This window comes from Hevea brasiliensis, chromosome 2 (assembly GCF_030052815.1).
Source record: "Hevea brasiliensis isolate MT/VB/25A 57/8 chromosome 2, ASM3005281v1, whole genome shotgun sequence".
NCBI classification, from domain to species: domain Eukaryota; kingdom Viridiplantae; phylum Streptophyta; class Magnoliopsida; order Malpighiales; family Euphorbiaceae; genus Hevea; species Hevea brasiliensis.
In genome coordinates, this window is record NC_079494.1 from 114,532,604 (window position 1) to 114,552,828 (window position 20,225).

Genomic DNA, 20,225 nt, shown 5'->3' on the forward strand with positions numbered 1-20,225 from the left:
TTGCCGTTGAAGGGTTTTAACATTTTATATTTTGGTTTATGGATCTTGTAGCGTGGGACGGCCCATGACCTGAGGTCAAATATTTATATGGGCCGGATCATTATATAAATATTTATATGGGCCAGCCCATTAGATCCAAGGTTAACATCAGCACACCTTTTCCACAAGTAACGATGGGTGTGGCTCCATGTTCCAGCCTGGGGTCTTCGATTAAGTGGGCAAAGCTTTTTAAAAAAATAGCACCACCTAAATTCTAAAGCCCAAGCCCACCACGTTCTCAGCATAAAGTTTCAATATATATATATATATATATATATATATATATATATATATATATTTAATGTTTTTAATTAGTTAATAAATAATTAATATATTTGATAAAAAAAAGTATTTATAATCACTTTTGTTGTTAAAATTATTAAAAAGGATATTAATAATATATGTGATAACAAAAATTAAATAATAATTTAGCAAAAAAACACAAGGAAAACTTACCACAACAATGATGGGGATTCATGCTCCTACACCTCCCAAGTTCCATCTTCATATATACTAATTTAATTTCAATATTTAGGTTTTGTTTGGTTAAGTAAGAATGAATATGAATGATATGATTCTTTTTAAAAATATTTAAAAATTCATTATTTTCATTCTCATTTTTATAAATTAGGAAATTTGATTTCCACGACTAAAGAGAATTTGATTTCCACAACTACTGATATCTTTCTAATTCAAAGAATCAAAATACAGAAATGAGAATAATTGTTTTATTAAAAGTTGAATGCTCAATTTTAATAACGTGTTTTAGGATATTTTAGTTTTTATATTTCATATCATTAATTAAATAAAAATGTAAAAATAATATTTTTATATTTCACATGATTAATTAAATTAAAAATTGAAATTATAATTAATTAAAAATACTTCTTATTTTATTCAATTAATTAAATAAGAAATTATTAAAATTAAAATAATTATAATAATAAGAAACATAAAAATAATATTTTATATTGCATGTTATTAATTAAAATAACAAAATTAAAGTTAAAATAAAAATATTTTTTATATTTTCATATAAAAATATAAAAATAATATCATATAATTATTTAAATTAAAAAAATATTATTTTTATATTTAAATAAAATTATAAATTATAACTAAAATTATAATTAATTAGAAATAATTATAATTAAAAATTAAAAATATTACTTTTATATTTTCATATAATTAATAAAAATTAAAAAAATATATGTCATAAAATAAGAAAAGCAATTTTATGTTAATTTTCATACAAGTATAAAATAAGTTTAATTTTAATTCTGTAATTTATATATGCGAGCTAAACACCTTAAAAGATAATATGACTCTGCAATGAAATAAATATGAATAAAATTTTATTATTTTATTTTTAATTTTACTTAAACCTAATTTTAATATTAATTTCGATTTCAATATACAAACTAAATAGATCTGACTAAAATTTCAACGATAAAAAAATATAAATGCATCCTTCCAAACTTTCAATAATTAAAAAAATATATATTTTTTAAATAAATTCAAAAATTTTAACAATCAAGATGTCAATTTCATCTGAGAATAGAGATGGAATGGATTAATAAAGCCTGTTGGGAAAATCTCAAAAATCGACAAAAGGGAAATGACGAGGCTGTGATTTTATCAGAGACGGAGGGAGGAAGAGGCAGTGAACGGCAAAGGAAGATCGAGTAATAGCAGCAGCGACAACATGGACTAAAATGCAGCGCGGCAAGAGCAGAAACAAAGTGAATTACTTTTTAAGATTAAATTCAATGCAGTCTATTTTCTCTTCACCGTCTCCAAAGTTAGTTATGGTAACAACAATACAAGTATATATATATATATATATATAGCAGTGGAAAACAGCACAAATAAAGAGAGGCATGGTAGAGGGAGGCTGGCCACCAAATTTGGAAGGCCAAGAGATGGGAGGGTAGTTTGAAAATGTGAACATGTGCAAGCATGTGCGTTCCGCTCCCACCACTTGGTCCCGGTAAGAAAATACCCAAAGCCACCACCAACTGACACCCATTTTCACCGCATATCTCTCACAAGTATTGTTCATTTGTTCCCTAGGTCTAGGACCCTCTCATTTAACACCTTCCTAGCCAGACACTGCACAAAACCAAGCATTTCATATATGGTAATACAATATTATGCCTCTCCTAATAACACTGTAATCATCACCCGATTATACTTAGATGATTATTATTAAAGAGAAATTCTTTTCTTGTCTAAACATTGATCGTAAATCTAAAACACAAATATGTAAAGTTTATATATTAATAACCGAATTTCTTCACATATCTTGTATCTTCGGTTCACAGGAAATTAAATTTAGGTTAAAAAAATTCATTACTAAAATTTGATAAATGATTAACAGAAAGTGTTGAGTAACATTCCAAAATGCTCCTGTGTATAATATTTTACGTGGAATGAATAATAAGTAATTAATTACGAAATGAATGGTCATGATCAATGAGTTGGCACGCCACATGCACAGTATGGGTTGTAGGGTCTACGGACCGTTGTGGGTTGATGGACCTTAGGGCCCACATATGTAATCATGCTACGTGCCCCCAGGCCCCAACACGGCAAATCCATTGATCTGATTCTCAATACATAAATTTACTTCTGATATTTATTAAAATAATTTAGTAAATTCCTCAAATTTTAATTGTTTGGTTCTATCATATATCTTAACTTAACCTTCTTTTTTAAAGCATTATTAAACATCCTTCTTGAAAAAGAATCCAAGTGTGAAATATAACCTTCCAAGTTTCATTCACTCCAAGAATTATAAACATATGAGACAATAAAAATTATCTCAACAAATTATAAAAATTATCTCTATAGCTTATTGGAAACAATATTGCTTTCTCTATGTGTTATTACCCTAGTTTTGTTGGTTTTTTTTTTTTAATGGACGGAGAAAGTGGAGACTCGAACTCAAATTTGTTAAATGAGTAATATATTTTCAGCTATTGAACTAAGTTAAGCTAAATTATTATCATGGTTTTATCTCTATTTACCTATTTGAAAATTATAATTTTATAAGAATTTAATTCAATTAATGTCTTTTTATCAATTTTTATATTTGAAATGAAACAATTAAATTATTTTTAACTAAAAAAAATTAAAATATGACTGTGTTAGAATTCAATTGAATTTTTTCCTTATAAATGCTTTATTCCAAAAAAAACCTTTCATATACTATCATATGGAGATTAGAGATAAAATTAACTTTTAACCTCCAAAATTTGAATAATATTTGGTAATCTAACAATTTATATTCTTTAATTAATGTAATATTAAAATTTCAAATTTTATTATATATTTTTAATAATATTATTTATAGTATTGAGAATTTAAAACTTTAATATTTTGGAGACCTAATTTTTTGAAAGATGAGAGAGGAGTACAATTTTTTAAAAAAATAAAAAATTAAGTGAGAGGAGACTTTCCTAATCCAAAGCATACGATCAACCCTAATTGAGAGATTATAGAGAAGTTTACAAATCGTCCATTAAATGAGATGGTTGATACGAGGGAAGTGTACAATCTTATGGTTAATACAATCTTTTCAATTTGAATTATCTTTAATATCATATAATTATTAGATATATAGAGGATATAATTTTATCATTTCTAACACTTATATATATTTTTTTTATTCCTCCATAAATTATGAAAATTAAATTTCATATTTATATAAATAAAAGAGTAAGTTTCCTAATTTATTTTATAATTTGATGTTGAAATAATGCCAAAAGTTAAAAACTCTCAACTGTCGAACTTTTTCTTTTCTTTTCTTTTTTCCTTTAATATTCAATAAATCAAACTGAAGATGGAAACATGTTAGCTTAAAGGACAACGCACATGAGTTCTTGCCAATGCAAGTGCAACCATCTTCATAGATGGATCAATCACCTCCCAACTTTTATGTGCAATAACTGGCCGGCCACCACGAGGCGCGAGCCACTTGCATCTTTTCTTTTTTTCCTGCCCACTTGCATCATTTCACGTATTGTGAATAATATCTATATATATAGCTTCAATAAATGCACATGTACTATAGATGTAAATAATGAGTTACCACTCGTCTGTCAAAAGTCATCATCCTCCTTCACATGGGTTATATATTGGCTTTAAATTTGCTCGTGAACCCTTGGAAGCTTCTGATGCACTCGGGGGGACCGTTTAGCTCATTTATGCTTTTGCTGGCTTGGCAGCTTCTGCATTTATGCACAAGCCCATGTCTATATATCTTTGTAATCAATACAAATTGACCCTTTTATATGCATTTCGATCTTTGCTACTTATCTGTAATTTGTGGCTTCCAAGCTTGACTTGCATGGGAAATTTCTACAACACTATCAGATCACATAAATTTAACGTTCCTTCTCTCATAAACAAATAAATATATTTATTATGTGGACAATAAATCTCAAATAATTGTGAGACAAGATTCAATGTGAATTTATCGATTTATTATTGTTCATCACACATGACATATATATAATTTTAGCTATATTATTATATGAGTGATCTGAAAGATTTCAATTTTCTACGTAAATAATTATTAATTAAGCTTGAAGTATGCAAACAAATTTTTATGATTAAAAAAAAAAATCTATTGTCTACACAACATTTCCAGGAAACATTATTATTCTAGTGTGATCGTCCAACTCAATTATGCTGGTATATATATCCAAGTTATTAGAATAATTAACTGATTATTGCCATTAGAGACCTTTAATTCTCCAAGTTCTTGAGATATCATTAAACTGATTTTTAAATTGATTTGAGATTGAATCCACAAAACCTGTTTAGAAAACAGACATGGATATATGAACAGTCAACCATGTCTTCTTTTGGACCTATTACAATAATATGATGGAAACGTGCACGTTCCATACATTCTGAAAAAATGAAAGAGAGTCCTCAGTCCTCACATTATAACAAGAATCCCAGGGTCAATACTTCTCATACTCCTCATGACTTAAAAAGGCATGCATTGGACGAGTTGGCAAAATATTGCCCGCGCTATTACGTGTATTTAATTCTTCAGAATTCAACCATTAATATCCAAAATAAGCAAGATTTTATATTATTTTTTGGATAATTTCTTGATATATTCTTGGGCATATAAGAAATATCAGAAGGGAAAAAAAAATCATGCTGGGACGATATAAACATCCAATCAAATTCATTAACTCTCTCGAGTGAATCCAATTCTTGCCAGCCAAACATTTCATAGTAGTTCTCCAATTTTATTCGTGGATAGAAGGAGGTGGTGAGAGAAAGAGAGATCCACACAGAATCCTATCTCTGAATCAGATCCAATGGTCAAAAGCATTACCAACTTGTTTAGTGGGTCACCACTAACAAGATTTGATCACATCATACACGATAACTTGCAAGCTCAGCTCGCACCTGGAACCCAGTTGGATAACACTATAAACCAGATTCATCACAACACGCATGTGAACTCAATCTCCCATTTCCTTTTTCTTCTTCTGTTTTGTAACTGCGCCATCATACTTCGCCTTAGAACATCACACCACACACATATCAAATTGTAAGTTGGGAGTTCGCCTGTAAGCTTTCGAAATCTGTAGCAAGACTAATCTAATAATTGTATTAAATTATTGTCATAATACATGCATAAACATGTATAATAAATTCAACCCGACTGTTTTTCCTCCATAAAAAAAAATATACATGCAAAGCCTAATCCCATCAACACAAAACCACGTCGTCTATGCCCGCATCATATATATAATGTTTGCCGTTCACTTTATCCAACAATTGTAACACCCTTTATCCAATCTACATTATAGTCGAGTAAGGAATACTACATTCTGTGCCGAAGTACCTTATCTTATACTATTTTGTTCATTGTTAATTTCATTTGCATTATTAATTAATTCATAATATTTAAATGGAGAAATTGACACCTGTTTTATTAACAATTGACTTGTTAAAGTAGTCACCTGTTTAATATCTCATGAATAATCACATCTTTCCAACTCATAATCTCATCATCATTATCTAATTCAAATCATAAAACAATTTCCAATCACATCCATTTCATAATCAATTCATACATGAAATTTACTAAATTTATTAATTTACATCATGTACAAATTAACTATACAAATTCATAATTTACATTACAAACTTAATGATTAATTACAATGTACAGAAGATGTACTAATATGGCTCGTGTGGACCCTACCAAAATGCACTGCTGAGAGGAGGTGACACAACCCTACACCACTATAAATCCGGTCTCCAAAATCCCAGTCTGATGTCTACTGGGCTTTATTTTTAGTACCTACGCGAGGAAAATCCATCGCGCTAAGCATATTGCTTAGTGGTGCAATAGTAAATAAAATAAATTGAACTAAACAATAAAATAATTAATTTAGGTTGCAGTCTCATAAGCGATGCATTTCTAATTAATTATGATATCTTTTCACATTTTATAGATTTTTAATATCAATTTGTTTAATATCCAAATTCTTAATTCATTTCAATGCCCAAGTAACCTATAACATACTGACTGGATTGGATACATGAGTATTACAAGCACTGGACACAGTTGTGCCTCGGGTCGTCATACCATGAGACACATAATATCAACCAGATATGCAACAGAATGGCTAAAAAGCCATAATAGCAATAGAATGGTTTAAAACCATAATTGGGCATAAAGCTATATACAACATAATGCAACAGAATGGCTAGAAGCCATAATCAAAAGAATGGCTTAAAAGCCATATGCAGTACTGCTAAACTCATCCCTTCTTGGCATGCCAATCTATCCAACCCATACACAATGTTTAGGCATACATGGGCAAGCTAGTATAGTTAAGTATTCACAATTCTCATTATTTCGCTTCATGCACTATTTATTATTCATAACATTGTCATTCCATTTATGATGGGAAGCTAAGTCCCAATTACATATTCATATGGTTTATGTGTTTATCAATTTATTTATGTTGAGTACAAGTCACATTCCAAGTCATTTTAAGAAGATTTCATGAATTTTAGAATTTGTGCTTTAACTTTCCCTAGCAATTTGGCCATGATGAAAAATCAGTTTGGCCTCACTTTCTTCATGAAAGTTGTTCCTCTATGTTTAAACTTTAATTCCCTTTTTGAATCATTAAATTTGGAGTTTTGAAGCTCTAGTTATGGTTAATTTAATAAGTACTATTTCAAGGTACTAAACCCTACACTTTCTTTGTTTTCCAAAATTTCATCAAGTTTTGCAACTAATATCCGAGCACCTTGGGCTCAGAATTGGCTTTAGGTCTCTAAAACAAAGTTTTAGGCCTTTGTCTTAGGTTTCCAAATCTTTTTAAATTATTTCAATTGGAGTTTTTTAGAGAAAGTTATGGCCTGATAATCAATCGAAGGTCATAAGGCAAATTTGCTGAATTGTAGGAATTCCAGCAATGTCATTTCCAACTTACTCTAATAATTTCCCTAAGTTGCCTTAAGATTTAGGTTCAGGTCAAAACACAAAAATTGTAGTTCTATGTCTTATGAGAATTTTGGCTTTAAAATTACTATATTTGCAATTTTGTAGCTTGAGTTATGACACTTTTGCCAAAATTAGTCGCGTACTTGAATGTTCAAAATTTTCAGATTTGGTCTAGGATCAGGGCAGATTTGCTGAACTAATTTTGCCTAGCAATTTAGTTTGAGCTAAGGTCCTAATTTGGCTTTAAGTTCTTCATATTAAATGTTCTTCTATGTCTCAAGTTTTTATAGGTTCAAGAATTAGGTCAATTGGAGTTTCCTAGTATAAGTTATGCGTAAATTACTAAGTATTATTCATATGGTCATTCTGCCCAGGTCCAGAATTGCCATTTTCGGATTCAAGGCTTAATTAGGACAACTTATGATTATTTTTTAGGCAAGCTCTCTTCATGAAAATTGTAGCATTATATTTTATGTTTCATCTTCAATTGGCCTCACATCAATTGGAGCTATATAACTCTACTTATAGCCTTTCAAACACACTAGATACAAGTGTCCAGAATTCAAGCACATTGACCAAACTTCCAATTCATTAATTCCACTCAACAACTAACTTCAATTCTCAATTATTCCATATCAATTGGTCAGTATTTGACTACAAAAATATTAATCACACATCATAACACTAAACCCCCAAATTTCCAACAACCTTAATTGCACATCTTCTAAATTCATACCATTTCATACAAATTCAACATGCAATTCATACATATACTTCATTTAACACTAGGATTTATGCTTAACTTCATGAAACTATCAAAATTCCCAAACCACCTAGGTTGACCGAAATCAAGACCCTACCATTCAAGCATATTTTTTCACATTTCTCATGTAATTCCATCCCAATTAAGCTTAAATTCAAGGAGACTACAAGAATTTAAACTTGATTTGGCACATACCTCACTTGACCAAATTGTTGACATTGCCAAACTTCAATTTCTCTTCTTCTTTTTGTGTCCTATCTCTTAATCAAGGTCTAATAGTAAGTTTTAATATTTTGGGCTATGAAAAATATGGAAATTGAGCTTAAAAAGGTTAACAAGGGTGGAAGGGAATGGGAGAGGGTGGCCGGCTATGAAGGAGAAGAAGAGAAGAAGATAAACTTGCATTTAATAATTTTTGTCTCATATATATATATATATATATAATTATCCTAACATTTAATTAAAATTTTAATTATATTTATTATAATTTTTAACAATTGCCTTAATTCCCTTCATGTCCTTTTTAAATTTTCCATACAACTTTCATATTTTTAATTTTTCTTCAACATTTTGATCTCCTACATTTTAATTGACATTTAGGTCAAAAGTCAACTCTTGGAGTGAATTAACCAAAATGCCTCTCATTGGATTATAGTCAATCTTTTTCTATAATGACGTTTAAGTACATAACCCAATGGTCACTTTGATTTTTATATTACTTATTTCAATTTATTTTCATCTTATTTTTAGTCCTCAAACTAGCTTTGAATAATACTATTTATTGATTGAAAATTACACTATTTAGAGCTCAGAAGTTCAGGACATTACAACAATTAAGTATCAAGTTAGACCTTATTTGGCAATAACTTTTAAGATAGCATTTAGCATTTTGACCAGAGTCAAAACACTACTTTTCCTATTTATATTGTTTAACGACATAGTGTTTATACTAATTTTTAGTTATTGAGACAGTGGTTCATGAAAAACTGTCCTAGTGTTTATACTAGTTTTTAGAGATTGAGAAAGTGGTTCATGAAAAGCTATCTCTTCAATAAGATTTTATCACTATTTTTATATTTAAAAGCTAATCTAACAGTTATTTTTAACAAACACTTATACTTTAATAACTATAGAAACAGTTAACTACTAACAGCTAATATTTAACAGCTAACAGCTAATAAAACAACTAACAATTAATAGCTATTAGAATAGCTAATATTATCAAACAAAACTTTAATTTTATGTCTGATTTCAATTCTCAGCAAAGGTATGATTATTTATATATCCTTTCACGCTTAAATACATTGCCTGTATTCACACATCTTTAATTAATTAATTATATCCTCAAAAGTCCAAAATCATTCACATATAATTTATAATTAATATTCACAAATTGTGCATGGTATTTAAAAACTCCTATTACAAAAAAAAAAAACACTATTCTATCATATCAACATTCAAAAATGGACGTAGGATTTACTAATATGAATTGTGACTTTGTGAACGTAACCAATAAATCCTAAAACATAGAAATTGATAGTCCTTTCGTGAAATGGCAAACAAATCATTCGACAGTTGTGATTCTATATCAACATTTGACTTTGTTGATTGTTGTAACACCTCAAATTTTTAAATTTATTATTTTGTGAATAATATTAATATTTTTATTTTATTTAAATTTTAGGAAATTATTTGAAAATTTTCGTATTTTCGAAATTGGGTTTGATTTCCCGAAAATATAAAACTATGATGTTTTTTAAAAATTAATTTAAAGACCACGTGACAAAACTAAAAATATATTTAGAGTCTATGAATTTTTCTGAGTTTTCTAGAATTTTTTCGAAATTTTTGGGCCTCATTTTCGGTCCCAAAACAGAGTAAAAATTCAAAATTTTATATCTTGAATCGGACCGAACTGGATCGGACCGGCCTTTCTTTTCTTCTTCTTCCCTTCCCCGCGCGTCCCGACCTCTCTCTCTCTCTCTCTCCCATTTTCTCTCTCCTCCCTCCTCCCCAGGCCGCGCCGTAGCCACCCAGCCCTCCTCACCTCACCGACGCGCTGCCCCAGTGCCTCCCCACGGCCAGCCGACGTCCCAGGAAAACGCGCGTGAACTCCTCCCCTGCACGCGCGGGATGCCTCACATTCCCGGCCAAAATCAGGCCGATCCGGCCACCGATTAGTCCGGATCTTGTGTCAAACACCATTTACACCTCGAGAGCTTTCCATAGACACCAAGAACACCAAAATCCATTGAGCAGTTTGTCCAATTTTTGTCCAGGAAGTCTTAGCCCATTTTGACTTTTAGGCTAGATTTCTCGAAAACTGTGAACCCCACGAGAAAACTGAGAGTACCAGAGCGCTCCACTCGTCGAGAGCTTTGCGGCAATATAAATTTCATAATTTTTCGACACTGTTTTTCGATGGGTCCCACGAAATTTCATAGTATTTTTCCAAGCATTAAATGAGCTTAGAAAATTTTGTAAAAATTATATACTAACCCTCGTGTTGTGGGCTTCGTGTAGGTACCTTCAATTGACTGAAATTCGATGGTTGTCCGGGTCTGTGAATTTCCGATCAAACAGACCGGCTACCCAAAAAGTCTTAGAATTGGATCAAGATTTTGGCTACCCCACCGTTGTCAGATGTTCCGAGCGCGTTTCCGAGATCAGAATCGGCATAGGTAAACCCGAACCTTACTTTTTCATAATTTCTTAGTGCTTGAATTGGATTAAAAATTCATAAAATATTCGTGGTAGCTTAGTGATATTGCTAAGGACCGCGGGGCAAAGTTTTAGAATTTTTAGAGCTTATTTGGGTAGTTTTTGCAAAAAGAGTCAATTATAAGGACTAAACTGTAATTTTACATGTTGTGATTGATGACTGTTTGGATGGGCCCAGGAGGGGCTGTGTGATGTGATTGAGTTGTGAATATATGGTTTGTGGATATAGAAGTGTGTTTTAAGCCTTTTTGCAGGTTGGGTAGGTCCTAGGTATAGGGGAGACTCTGCCGGATTTTCGGCACGACTTAGAACGTATTTTATCTTTTCTTGGTTTCTATTGAGTCAATTGTATTAAATAATTGTAATAAAATTGTTAGGTGAGCCGGGACAGCCTTCCTTCTCCGCCCAGCCGCCACAGTGATTTCGGTTGAGTCTGTGAGTAAAATATTAATTTTAATTGTAATTTCGATATTATTATATGTTCAAGCATACCCGTACATCACTTATATGTATGTATCTATGTAGTTAAACTCTAGGCCCGTTTTATGTTGCATTTATAATTGTTAAAGTGCCATGGATGTTGTTGTGGTAATTTGGAGCCGTGTACGTGAGTTGGCATGTGTGTGGTGTGGTGTTGGCTATGGACAGGACGGGTAGACACAGCTTGAGATCTTCGCTGGGATCCGGTCCTTCGAGGTAGACACGGCTTGAGTTCTTCGCTGGGACCCCGATTTGGTTTATTAAGCGAAAGTCCGGGCCTGAGTTCTTCGCTGGCACAGTTTGGATTAAGAGGGCTGTATAGGGGATCAACTCCCATATATGTATTGTTTGACATTATCGGGTGTGTGAGTGCTCCAAATTACTTTTTTGCTGTTATGATGTGAAAATATTGCCGATATTGCATTTCACTCTACAGGGTGTATTAGCTTTAGATAGTTATAGAGATTATGGTTAAAATTGATATTTTACTCTCTGAGTCGAACGCTCACTCTTGTTCATTATTTTTCAGGCTATAGGAGGACTATTGTTGTGGTTAACCTACTTTTCTCCTTCGCAGGTTGTTTATTAATGTTTGTGTAATTCTGTTAACTTCTAGAATTCTGCATGTGTTAGAAATATTCATTTGATATGGGTCTGTAATATAATTACCATGTTGGACCTATAAACTTATAGTCTGTAATATAATTATCATGTTGGACCTGTAAACTTATTATTATATGCGTGTATGTTGGACTGGATGAGGGAGCTGAGCTCCCATTTATTTTTATGACATATGAGTATGTCGAGGGTGAGCTGAGCTCCCCAATTGATTATATATTGTGTTTACAGGTCGGGTGAGTTAAAAACTCCCCGTTGAAATGTCCATTTTATGGCCGAACTCTGTCCGATTGAATTCTTGAAATTGGGCCCAAATGGGCCTTAGAGTTGGGTCGAGGAATAGTTAGGCTTACTACAGGCCTCGGAGGCTTTAGGCTGACCCAGGTCCTAGTGCCGGTCCGGCCTATAGGTTGGGTCGTGACAATTGTTATACTTGCTAAAATTGCCTACAGGTGCTAGAGTTGCTGGAGGTGTCATCGATGGAAGGGCTTTTTGCAATGATTTGGGGAGGGGTTTCCCTCCCATCATGCGCCCTCCCCACTCCTCTCTCCCGCCCACACCCAATCCCCCTCAACCCCCTTCCCCCTTCTTTCTCTGATTTGATGTTCTCCTCTCTCCTCTCCCAAGGGAAAAATTATATAATAAAATCAATATATGTATAATAATTTTATTGTAATCATTGATTGTGGTGGGTCTCACATGAGTTTCACTGTGATCAATAATTATGATTTAAGCGTTGCATATATAATGATTGCACCAAATAAAAATTCCTCATAAGAAGAGCTAAAAAATTAAAAATAATTTTTTTATTAATTTAAAATTAATTTTTTGAAAATTAGAAAACATGCATAAAAATTTTTCAAAGTCTAAAAATAATTAAAACTGTTGTGAGCTGGCTTTACGTGTAGAATATAAAAATTCAAAATATAAAAAATTTTCATAAAAAATCTAAAAATTCAAAAATATTAAAAATTAAAATTTTGGTGTATTGCAATTAACTTAATGATAAAGACACCGAGATTCAAATTGATCTCCTTAATTGTATTCTTCTTCTCAAGTAATAAAAAATAAAGTATACACATCATATATAATTGCTAAAAAAAATATGAGAATAGCTATTTTATTTTATTAACTATATCATCTCAATCACAGTATACAGAATTGATTTTCATAGTGTTTTGTCTCATAAATCGTTTGCACTTTTTTATTTAATATCCACTCCTTATATTTTAAAATAATAATAATAATAATAATAATAATAATAATAATAATAATAATAATAATTAGTCTGCTCGGATTGGCATAGATCGTTTGCATTAATATAAGCAAGGTAGTTTTAATGCAGCATTGACAGGTGAATCGGGACACGTATAAGAGAAAGTAACTGTCGGGATTCGGGGATTACGAGGACAGATTACATGGTTGAAGGGAGGGTTAGTGGCTGGCGTGAGCGTGCGAGAAAGCTGTCAGACACGTGCGTAGGTCGTTGAAAGCTGAAGCAGAATGCACCCTACCGTGCCCCTCCACAAACCCACATACCTCCACAGCTCGCAAAACGACAAAAGATTGGGCGTGCCAGAGAAATTAAAAAAAAAATCATTCATATTCAAATCAAAATTTTAAAATATATAAAAATAAATATTAAATATTCATGGCTCGGCTCACATGGCCCGTCCTATAACTATAACTGTCACTGATAACCCTCTGCCCTTTCTCATCATTTTATAGCTCTCCTTTTCTTTGCAGCTTTTCAAACTCCACAACTCTCTCCGTTTCTCTCGTCCCTAGCTATTATTCAATACTACCATTGCAGGCATTGCCTTGCCTGCTGTCTCTTTTCGTTTTCTTTATAGCTAGAGAGGTAATGGAGATCAACGGGTGCAGAGATTTTGCCAAGGTGAAGTGGAGGAGGCGGCGGAGGAGAGCTGTCCGCGGCTCAGTCCGAATGAAGGTGAAGAAGTTGCAAAGACTAATTCCAGGAGGGCAAGGGTTGAAGCCGGATCGGCTTTTCTCGAGGACGGCGGATTATATATTGCATTTAAGGTTGCAAGTTAATGTTTTACAAGCTCTTTCCAAGATTTACACGCCATGACTATTAAAGCTATGCTTCTTGCTTTTTTTTATTTATATTTATAATTAAGATATATCGACGTAATTTGTAATATGATTAAAATGCAAGAATGTTCCTTTCTAGCTTGTTAATTTAATTATGAATATATATAATGCCATTGGCTGATTAATTTTATATACGCTGGCTGAGCTAGTTCTTTATCATTGCTTATCCTTGCTGCAAAAATATGACAATGTGTTGGGCTTTGAGCATTGAAAGATGATCAAATCCAAATTCCTGAGTAAAGATTTTAGTTTTTGTATTGCATGTAACTTTTTCTCTCCTCAATTATCATCCTCCTTTTCTTCATTCTTGCCACCATATTCTTAGGGTTTCAAGTTAATTTGATACTTGTATCCCTTCAAACTTCAAAGTTCCCTTTCTTTTCTTATAGGATTTCCTTGCGCCAACCTTCCTCTTTGATCTTGCATTTTCTTTTAGGGAGCTCTTTGATCAAGCATTGATGATTTGTGAGACACATATTTTACATTCCTGGCCCTCCAAAGTTCTCTCTCTCTATATATATATTTCCAATATAATATTTTTTTTCAGCCTTTAAATGAATTATTTCAATGAACAAACAGTAGTTCAATTATGAGAGATATCAGTATTTTGCATTGCCATCAGGCCTGCACTTCCCAAACTATTCAGTACCAGTTTCATTTTTTCTTTTTTCAGTATTATAGCCTAGCAACATAAAAAATAAGCTTAATGAAAAAAAAAACCAATATGATGATCTATGAATCGAGGTTAATCATATACATATTTATATACATATACATTTTTCTTATTTAAATTTAATTTATTATAAAATAGAGTTCACTTATTCATGATAGATTAGCTTTAAATAAAAATTTCTTAAAAATCTAAACACATAAGAAAATTACTATGCTTGAAGGACTAGTATTTATAACATATTTGTCAGCAAACATTCGCAAGTGGTCTCATTGACATCAAGGTTGGCAGGACTGTCGGTAGGAGAAATTTATTGGGGGCTGTTTTACCTATAGTAATTAATTACTACTTTTACTTCCAAACTGCGAGTTCTTGTGGACACCCACTTCATCTCATCTGTACCTCACAAAACCATGGTTATAAGAAATCATTTTTGATTCATTTGATTTTGAATAATTCAAATTTAAAAGCTTACAAAATAAATAGATAAATAAATGATTAAATTAACTTTGTTAAAATATATATATATATAGTAAAAGATAAATTTATAAGTTGCAAAGTGGATTAACAGTTAGATATAATTTTATTAAACACTTAACATAAATTAGTTATTATTAGTTATCAATTAACAATAACGATTATCAACTATCAATCATCAATTACATTCAATACTTATATGAAACATACCCTAAATCATGCATTGAAAAATCCTAAAATTTAAGCAGACGAGATGAGAGAACTCCAAACAAGTGTCCAAAAAGCATTAAATCAGACCACCTGTACATGCACGGGGCATGATACCTATGGGTCACATATACCCCAAGAGAGGGAAGCTTCTTAGGCCACAATCCTATGGTCTATACATATGTATATACATATGTATATAATGTGAAATGCATATGCATGGCCTACCATCTTCTCAAGCTGTATTGCAGATTCATATCTAAATTTGCAGTTGCAGGTGGACAGCACAGCACCTGCTAATATGCAGCTTGCATTTCCAGCGAGTGAATTAATTTGTCCCTTGAGTCTAGCTGACGGCATTGCAAGAGTAAGTGGACATAGTAATACCGAGGTCCATGTAAAATTGTGTGAGTGGACATAGTTAGGAACCTCAGGAAAGCCCATGAAGCTCAAAATCCAGCATACTTCTTGTTGCTGAATGGTCTAAAATGGGCCACTCAACTCAAAATAGATGCCCAATTGGGGTTTTCGATTGCGGAAGAAGACAATTGCAGATCTCAATGTCTAGGCATTGTCTCGAAACTGACAACTGACCGCAACTCTGAAAACCAAGCTCCCAATCCCAAATAGTTTCGTGTGTGGCGTGTCCATTAACAATGACTTTTTAGCTGCTAACTAAAACTAATCCTACTAAAAAATTGACCAAATGCATTCTTAGGTTTCATTCTATATTTTTGGCAATAGCGTTCAGTAAGGTCTTTTGAAATTGTTATTGATAAATTTATTTTTTTTAAATATATTAATTAAAAAATATTAAAAAATAATTTAAAATTAAATTTAATAAATTTTAATTATAAAAAATATTAAAATAATAAAACAATTTTTTTTTAAATTATTTTTTTCAATATCCTCTAAAAAATTATTTTTTTTCAAAAAAATAATTTTGAACTCCAAAGCCAATACCAAATAGGGCATAAGTATGTTTCCATATCTAACTAAATCCTTCAATTTAAAAAATAAATCAAATAAATCTTTTAAATTTTTAAAATAAATTAAATAAACTCTTGATAATAAATAAATACTCTAATTTTTTAAAACTAGATAAAAAAAGGATGAAACATAATTTATTTATAATATAAATTCAGTTAAAACCATACATGAAAATCTTTTAGTAGACAAGATGCTTATCAATAAGTTATATATATCTATTAAATTTTATAATAAATTAATAAATTATTCTTTATCGAATAATTTACAAAGCTTCTGTACAGCTTTAACTAGATTTATATTGAAAGAAAATAATAATTTAGTCTTTTTTATTTATTTTTTAAAACATAATAAAATTTAAAATTTCAAAATTGTGTAATAAAAAAATTTAATAATTTAACTCTTCTTTAGGCCTGATACAAGAGAACCTTTGCCCAAATACAATAAATAAATGATTTATTTAGTATCAGTGTTAAAACTATTATTGAAAAAAAATTAGTTTTTAATTAAAAAAAATTAAATTTAATATATTTTTAATTGTAAAAATATTAAAACAGAAATTTTTTTTTAAATAATTATTTAAAATATGATTCTAAATGATGTTATTTCTAAAAAATGTGTTTTCTTATTTTGAAAATCAATGTCAAAACAGCGATAAAGACAATGAAACAACCCGTGGCCAAGTGTAAACAATGTCATAGGTTGCTGCCCAATACACCTAACGTCCAACCAATTGTAAGATTTAGCTTAGCACAAATAGTGTTAGTACTGTAGTACCTTAGATCCTGTAATTTTATGAGAGTTTAATTTAATTAAAATTTTTATTTATTTTTATATTTAAAATAAAAAAATTTAATTAATTTTTTACTTAAAAAAAATTTCATTAAGAAAATAGAAATCACTGAATAATTTTCATATCACTGGATTAAAACTCGAAAGTTGATTTTATTTCAATGGTGATTATGTTGGCTGGAGTTCACTAGCGCTGTTACAGTTCCGCTCCCTCTCTAATCACTCGGCTCTCTCCACGACCTTTCCTTCCAATATAAAGGAAACTCAACCCTCAAGAGACTGCCTTTGCTCTTATTAAGGTTATTTTTTGCTTTCTGCAACAAGTCAACAACCGCTGTCTGAGGATAGTGAAATGAACATTATGGGCTCCATTAATGGCAGTTGTTTGCAGGGGCTGAGGTAGGTAAACAACAACTCTTTGACATATCCCAATTATTGAGTGGCCTTTCGGTTTTTCCTTTTTTATTTTTTTTTTCCGTTTTTACTTGCACGCCAATGACTTGGTTTTCAATTTCATGTGAAAGCAAGAGAAAAAATTTGGTTTCTTTTTAGCTGTGAAATCTCCTACTTAAGCAACCACTTTGATGACAAAGCTTCTCTTCAAATTCTTGATTAAAATGAGCTGGGTTTCTTGCGTGTGCAAGAAATAATGTACTTGGTATCTGAGTATTGGGTTTGATCTCAAAAGTAAAGGAAAATATGGGGTTCTTTTGAGATTGTGTATGGCTGACAGAACCGTTCAATCCGAGAAAGTTTGAGATAATTGATGGTGTTTTGGAATGGTGATTGACTAAAATGTCTTGGATTCAATCTCAAATCATCCACAAAGGTGGTCACTTGTCTCACCATCCTTACTCTTTGCTTTCATCCTCCTCTTCTTCATATTCTCCTTCATTGCCATATAATAGCGATTACCAGAAACAATCTTCTTCTGGTAACAAAATAAGCCCAGCTCTCCTTTTTATCATAGTTATTCTAGCTGTTATATTTTTCATTTGTGGTCTTCTCCACTTGCTTGCTAGATTTCTCATAAAGCATAGATCTTCTTCAGTATCTGAATCCGATAGACACCCTGAAATGTCCGGGTCTGATGCTTTCCAAAGACAGTTACAGCAACTCTTCCATCTTCATGATTCTGGCCTAGATCAAGCTTTTATTGATGCACTGCCTGTGTTTCTCTACAAGGAGATTATGGGTCTAAAAGAGCCATTTGATTGTGCGGTTTGCCTTTCTGAGTTCTCAGAGGAAGACAAGTTGAGATTGCTCCCCGCATGTAGTCATGCTTTCCACATTGATTGTATAGACACATGGTTATTATCTAATTCAACTTGCCCCCTTTGCAGAAGGACACTCTATACACCAGGGCTTCCCTTTGAAAATCCATACTTTGATTATGAAGAACCAAGGGAAGAAGATGGGTTTTCAAGCACTGCAGGAAGTGGGCTATCGCTTGGCCAAAAATCAGCAGAGAATGAGAGAATCAATTCAAAAAGGGTGTTTTCTGTGAGATTAGGCAAGTTTAAAAGCTCAAACAGCGAAGCAGTAGAGAGGGGAGAGGGAGAGACCAGTAGCAGTAATTTGGATGCAAGAAGATGTTTTTCAATGGGGTCATACCAATATGTGGTTGCTGATTTGGATTTGCAAGTGGCTTTGTGCCCTGGCACAGGTGCTGGTCCTGGTCGTATAAAGCTTGTGAAAGGAAGAAATGGACAAAATGGGAATTCATCAACTGATGGAGATGTTGAGGGGAAGAAGATTAACAGAAGTAATGGTGAAAGCTTTTCTGTTTCCAAGATATGGCAATGGTCTAGGAAAGGTAAATTCCCAAGTTTATCAGACACCCACATGGGTGTTTCTTCTGTATCTGTTGGCTTGCCATGGAGTGATAGAACTCAGGGCACATGATACTTTTCCCAAGCTTTCTTTGTAGTTTGCACCGTTCACATGATATCAATTAATCCAATTATTTCAGGGTTTTTTTTTTTTTTTTTGAGCTTTTGCTGTATGCTCTTTCATTTGATTACTACAATTTTTATTAATTTTCATAGCAATGAAGCCTCTGCCAATATTCTTCTTTAAATTAACACTTTTGTGGTAAATGGTACTGCAATTTAGCTTTTTCTTTTCAGAGAAATTCCTTGCATGCACAAGGCTGAGAAAATGCTTTTCTTTCTTGCTGAACTTTAGGTCTCCTGCTCCTGCATACAAAGAAGCATTTAAAAAAAAAAAAAAAAATCTTTGCTTGTGAACCACAAAACTGTGATCTTTAAAAGGGTAATTCAAATGTCACAGGCTCACAGGACCTTTTGCATTCCATTTTCCCGCTGGAAAGCGGAGATGCCTTGCTAAAGGAGATGCCTTGGGAAAATAGGGTTACAGTATAGTCAAATCACAAGTTGGTCTTTAGCGGGCATAAGATTTCTCTGGAGTCCCTCTCTTTGTGGGTCTAATGATGTTGGTGGGATCCGTGAAAAGTGGTTTGAGGGACTCTTGTGATGAGGAGTCATGATTTGGATCATTGACATGACAAGTGGGGTTGCAGGCTGCCCACTGCCCCCACAATGTTACTGGTTGTTCGATACTTACCATACCCTGCACCCCCCCTTTAAAAGTTAAATTTATTAAAGAAAGAAAACTGTGTTTCCTACCCCACTCATCTCCCCTAAAACATCTTCAATAACTATATCTATACATTTGCATGCTTATGCTTATGGATTGCAAAACAAATATTTACATGTAATTAAATAAAGATGCAAGAAATTGGTAATATCTGGCATACAAATAAGATGAGAACTTTTACTAAGGTAATAGAAGACAAAATCTAGTTTCAGTTTGATGTTTGATATGATGGGAGACTATTA

General features: G+C 32.0%; 2 protein-coding genes across 3 annotated transcripts; both read left to right on the forward strand.

The window, feature by feature from the left end:
• Positions 1–13,803: 13,803 nt before the first annotated feature.
• Positions 13,804–14,361, forward strand: LOC110647314 (transcription factor PAR1-like). The gene has a single exon (XM_021801081.2). The coding sequence runs from the start codon at positions 13,981–13,983 to the stop codon at positions 14,206–14,208; it is 228 nt and encodes a 75-aa protein (XP_021656773.2). The 5' UTR covers positions 13,804–13,980; the 3' UTR covers positions 14,209–14,361.
• A 3,122-nt stretch (positions 14,362–17,483) lies between these two features.
• On the forward strand, positions 17,484–19,347 carry LOC110647303 (RING-H2 finger protein ATL47). 2 transcript variants are annotated; one of them, XM_021801068.2, is made up of 2 exons: positions 17,484–18,617; positions 18,708–19,347. In XM_021801068.2, exons 1-2 carry the CDS (start codon positions 18,160–18,162, stop codon positions 19,267–19,269), a joined length of 1,020 nt encoding a protein of 339 aa, XP_021656760.2. In that variant the 5' UTR covers positions 17,484–18,159; the 3' UTR covers positions 19,270–19,347. The 2 variants fall into 2 exon arrangements, with proteins under 2 accessions (XP_021656760.2, XP_021656759.2); XM_021801067.2 differs by having other exon boundaries at positions 17,488–19,347.
• Positions 19,348–20,225: the final 878 nt, after the last annotated feature.